Source organism: Pundamilia nyererei, unplaced genomic scaffold (genome assembly GCF_000239375.1).
Source record: "Pundamilia nyererei isolate P.nyererei 1_Seehausen unplaced genomic scaffold, PunNye1.0 scaffold00304, whole genome shotgun sequence".
Taxonomy (NCBI): domain Eukaryota; kingdom Metazoa; phylum Chordata; class Actinopteri; order Cichliformes; family Cichlidae; genus Pundamilia; species Pundamilia nyererei.
The window spans coordinates 159,539-164,761 of NW_005187705.1; the positions used below are offsets into that span (position 1 = coordinate 159,539).

Here is a 5,223-nt window from a genome sequence, read left to right on the forward strand (position 1 = left end):
ATCACTGAATTGCACCCAGTGGACTTTCTCTCAGAGAAACTGGGTGCCTGAATTCTTTTAATCAGTTCAAAACTCTTAAAAATCTTAAAAAAGAGTAACTCTGTACACGTGTCTGGGACGTCTCCAGTGTCGGACTTTGATGGCTCTTTCCATTTTCATTTTGCTGTTGATGAATAATAATTCTCATTAAAATGAAATATGTTCTTCTTCCTTACATTTTCAGGTTGACTGTTCAAAGATGAAGCTATATCCTCTTCTTCTCTTGCTTTGTCTCTGCCATCTGGGACTCACTGTAAGAAGAACCTCAGTCTAAATAACTAAGGGGAAATACTCTCTCTGTAACTGTACACTAGAAAATAACCCAGTCTGTTCTCATGTCTTCAGGAAGAGCCCAGTCCAGCACCTACAAGTGTCAGTAAAACAGAAGAAGACGAGGCGTCAGAGGGTGACAGCTGTGGAGGAGCGTTCAGCCCTGAGGCACACAGGGCAATAGGAAAGGCCACCGAGCAACTGGGTTTGCAGCTCCTGGAAAATCTTCCTGTTAGTCCACAGCAGCCCAATGTCATCCTCTCACCGCTCAGTCTTGCTTTTGCCCTCGGTCAACTCACCTTAGGTCAGTTGTGGGTTAGAGGTTCATCTCTTTATCTGACAAACGTTGTGAAATATGATTTGCGAGCACTGTCACAAGACGAAACCTGTGAAATTCTTGATCACTTCCTGAAAATATGAAGACGAGGCACTGAATTTGATGGAGGGGTCTGGGCTTTACTGTGAACAATGTTAAAAATGGTCATTTCCACCTTCTAATGAAGTTTGATATTTGACTTCGTTGTATCCAGTGCCAGCTGGCTGAAAGTTTGGTTTGAACTTAAAGTGAACAAGAGAGAATTAAGATGAAAATAGGAGAAGCACAACTCCTGAACCCAAAACAACAGAAAGTCTGCCAGTAATTCTGATCTGGTTTTAAATGTGGTTTCATTCAGCTACAAAGAAGCTGTTTGTCTAATGTGAGTTTTCTTTTTTCTGTGGCAGTGCACATACAAAAGGAACAAACATCATCAACACCAGCAGCCTACATTTAGTACTTTTCTACACAAGACAGAAGCAGACATGTTGTGATGAAGTTCAGGAGCTGGTATGAAATGTTTCTTTGGTTTTATTATGTGATCTGATTTTTCTCGAAGGTGCTCGCACTGAGACAGAGAAGCTGCTACTAAAGACCCTTCATGCCCACGGTCTGGCATGCTACCATCATGCACTGGGAAGCCTTGTACCTCATTTTAGCCACACATCATTGGAGGTAGCGGCACGCATGTACCTGAAGCCAGGTATGAGATGATGAATATTGTACTTGTGGTGATTTATCGTAAGATTGGTATAAATCTGGACTTCTATTTGTATTTTTCCTGTCCTTTCTCTCTCAGGATTTAAAGTGAAGGCGTCCTTTGTTGAAGAGTCTCTGCACAGGTATAATTTACATTTGGGAAAGTATTGCACAAAGTTCCAGAGAAGCAGCCAAGTTAAAAAAAACACTTTTTTGGTGGAATAAAGGGATAAATCGAATTTGTTTCATACGTTCCTGTTTGTTTACGGTTTTACAGTCTTCCAGTTTGCTAGGTGGTGCAACAATGCTCAAAATCAATTAAGATATTAAGAAGAAAGCTAAAGAGGGCCTGAGAGCGTGGCCAGAAATGTTCACTGCATAATACAAAATGTCATGTTAAAATATATAATTTTATATTTGATGCAGGTAAAAAAATAGGTAAAAATGAGAATAGATACCTCTCTTAAATGTCTGTTCATTACTCTTGTCTTGTATGTGCCATGTTGATATGAATTTTCCAGGTACAAATCACAGCCTGTTCCTTTAGTCTCTATGGACGAGGTCAACCAATGGGTTGAGAATGTTACCAATGGACACATCCCCAACTTCCTAGAAAGTATTCCACATGATGTGGTGCTTATGCTCATGAATGCTGTATACTTCAAAGGTGACCCACTCCACAAAACAAAACTCTTCATTATTGTGTTTTACAGTCAGAGAAAAGATGGAACAAAGCTAAATCCTTGCTCATTAACCCCTTAGCAGTCCAATTAGTCCCCTAAACCATCCAATGTACCGTGGGCGGTACGTCCGACTGCTAACAGGTTAACAGGACAAATAAATCAAAGTTTTCTAAAGGGAGAAAAAAGCTCTCAGAATTGTGAAAACTGCAAAAAAAAAATCTGTCCTGGCCAAGGAGGACATCATTCTCAAGAAACAGTACCACTGTCATATAACCAGACAGCACATTGTACAAACCAGGGAAGCATCTCATGCTATTAATGAGCACTGTAAAGACAAGCCGTGATACAATGTGATTATCTACAGCCGCTTCAACAACTGAGAAATAAACTGAATTTAAGTTGCTAATGATTCTGACTTTTTTCCACTTTTCATCAGGTCAGTGGCAAACACAGTTTGACCCACAAGCAACATCAAAGGGAGAGTTTTACTTGGACAGCCAGAACTCTGTGTCAGTGGACATGATGAAATCTGTCCAGTACCCTTTACGCCTGATGTATGATTCCAAACTGGAAGCACAGGTAACACCAACGTCTGGGGTAGCACAACATTTAACATAGACAGAAACCATGTGCAGTGTTGCCAACTCCTCAGTAAGGAAAATCGCTATTGGCTGTCCTACAAGTCGCTAGAAGTCGCTAAATGATGTCATCGCCTAATTTGCATAATTGGTCATGCTAATCTAATTGTAACCTACGTTGTTGGAGAGAGAAATAACATCGTGGAAGAGACATAAAGTAAAAACGTCCTAAATGCATTTAGAGTTTATTTAGAGCTACAAATTAAATTTCTTTTAGCAATTATTGTTTTTTCAATGTCACAATTCCAACCCTGCTCCTTTACCCGGGCTTGGACCGGCAAAAGTGACCCGAAATAGTCGCTTTGGTGGAGTTACTTTGTGTGTGTGCTTATAAGTAGTTTTACACTTTTACACTAAACAGCATAAGAGTAAAAGAAGAACTGACTGCGTTACAGCACCCGCTGCTTGTTGAGAGTAAAAGCGATACGCGCTTTCACGTCTTTTTTAGCGACTTTTTTTTAGAAAAAAAAGTCGCTAAGGGGTCTGAAGGCTCGCTAAATATAGCAACAAAGTCGCTAAGTTGGCAACACTGACCATGTGACTTGAAAAGCATATTTGTTGTTTGTGATAAGATCTCAAGATTAGTTATTTTTTTTTATTCTATAAAAATCTTAAATTTGTTTGTCTTATAGCAGCTGTGGAAGCTCACCTATGCCATGCCTTAATCCTGAGAACCAAAGAAAAATGAATCTTCCTATTAAACTTTTTTTGTGATTTCCTTCCTCTTTGGAGTTAAACACACGAGATATCAATGTAAAGCCCAGGATGTCATCTATTTAATACACCAGGACTTATTAGTCCCAAAAGTTGATTCTGTTCATCTGGACGTAACGTTTTCAGTGGGAGAAACGTTTCGTCACTCATCCAGGTGACTTCTTCAGTCTCAGCTGACTGCAGCTTTGCCCAACCTTATAAACAGTATATTTGCATAACGAGGTCAGTTGCTTGATCATTAATATACAACTTGTCATGCTCACTGATCAGTGGCCATGAGTCCCATTCACAGAGAGTTGAATGGCTGCAATCACAGAACTGTAAGATGGTGACAGAGGTACCCTTAGGCCCCTCCTCCATTCAGAGATGGTCTTTCCCTTTTCACGTAAATGGCCTCCTTGACTCCGCCCTCAAACCAGCGTTCCTCCCTGTCCAGGATGTTACATCCTCATCATTGAAAGAGTGTCCACTGGCCTGTAGGTGTAAATAGACTGCAGAGTCCTGGCCTGACGAGGTAGCTCTTCTGTGTTGTAGCCAGAGGTTGTTTGGTTTCCCCGATGTATAAATCCTGGCAATCCTCCTGCACTTAACAGCGTACACTATGTTACTCTGTTTGTGTCGGGGACCCAATCCTTGGGGTGGACCAAGTTTTGGCGCAGCGTGTTTTGCGGTTTAAAAGCCACAGAGACTCTTTGTTTAAAAAGGACGTATTAGGATAGGTCAAAGAAATCAAAAGATGTAGACCAAAAACAAAAGTACATTACAGAGGACATAAATGAATAGGCTGGTTCTCAGGAGGTTAATCCATGGTCTCCTGCCAAAGGCAACAACAAAAGTTACAAATAATTTCTCAGTTTCCCATCCAAAGTTGCAAGGCTCATCTTCCAGCCTGTTCCCTTCAACTTTTAGTTTATATGTTGAGATGAAGTTGGGGAAAAGACACAGACAAAATATCATCTTCTCTTGTCCAGGTTGCCAGTTTTCCCTTCAAGGGAAACACCAGCTTCTTAATCATCCTTCCCAGAGGAAACCTGTTGTCAGTGCTTTCCAAACTAAACATCTCCGACCTCTACAGATCTCTACCTCAGGAGAAACTGATGCAGGTGAACTTGCCTAAATTGAAGCTGGAGTACCAAAAGGAGCTCCAGGCGGCTCTGACCAACATGGGTAAGAAACTGAACGAGTCACTGAAGACATCTTGAATTTTGAGGATTTCCTTGGTCTTTGGACTTACAGTTGAGGACAAAATTGTTAGTCCTGTTATGAATTTTGGATGAACACCGAAACAAAATTATTAAACAAACAAACAAACAAAAATCATAGTAGGGCTAAAGTTTTTAGGTCTCCTGATACTGACAGCCCGCAGTCACTTGTTGTAGTTTTCAACACGTCTCATATGCTTCTCCTGAGCAATCCCAGCCCATTCTTCTATGGCAAGTCTCTCAAGCTCCTCCAGATGTTACGGTCTTCTGACATTTACCTTCAGTTCATCATACACTGGAAGATTTTATATTTCAAAATAAGTTTTTCTGTCAAAAGTGTTTCCAAATGGGTGTTAAAGGGGGTGGATGCAACCTATTCAACCCTAGATGGCTCCCTACAATTGTACTGTGGATGCTCTACAGAGAAACGTTTAGGTGACCTTTGACTAATCAGACAGTTGAAATTCAGTATTTGCAACCACAATAAATCAGAATCAGAATACTTTATTGATCCCTGGGGGAAATTATTTTTTGTTACAGTGCTCCATTATAAACCAACATAAACCAACATTAAGACAAGACAGACAATACACTAAGAATAGTACAATATATACATATATATACATACATAAGTCACTCATAAATAAATAGCTGGAAAAGAA

General features: G+C 40.3%; 1 protein-coding gene across 1 annotated transcript in view; it reads left to right on the top strand.

The window, feature by feature from the left end:
* The first annotated feature begins 238 nt into the window (after positions 1-238).
* Positions 239-5,223, top strand: part of serpinf2a (serpin peptidase inhibitor, clade F (alpha-2 antiplasmin, pigment epithelium derived factor), member 2a) — a 9,095-nt gene continuing 4,110 nt past the window's right edge. The window contains exons 1-7 of the mRNA XM_005751259.1: positions 239-292; positions 385-613; positions 1,185-1,328; positions 1,425-1,467; positions 1,846-1,991; positions 2,444-2,586; positions 4,331-4,526. Of these exons, the coding sequence (XP_005751316.1) occupies positions 239-292; positions 385-613; positions 1,185-1,328; positions 1,425-1,467; positions 1,846-1,991; positions 2,444-2,586; positions 4,331-4,526 (955 nt within the window). The remainder of the gene's footprint in view (positions 293-384; positions 614-1,184; positions 1,329-1,424; positions 1,468-1,845; positions 1,992-2,443; positions 2,587-4,330; positions 4,527-5,223) is intronic.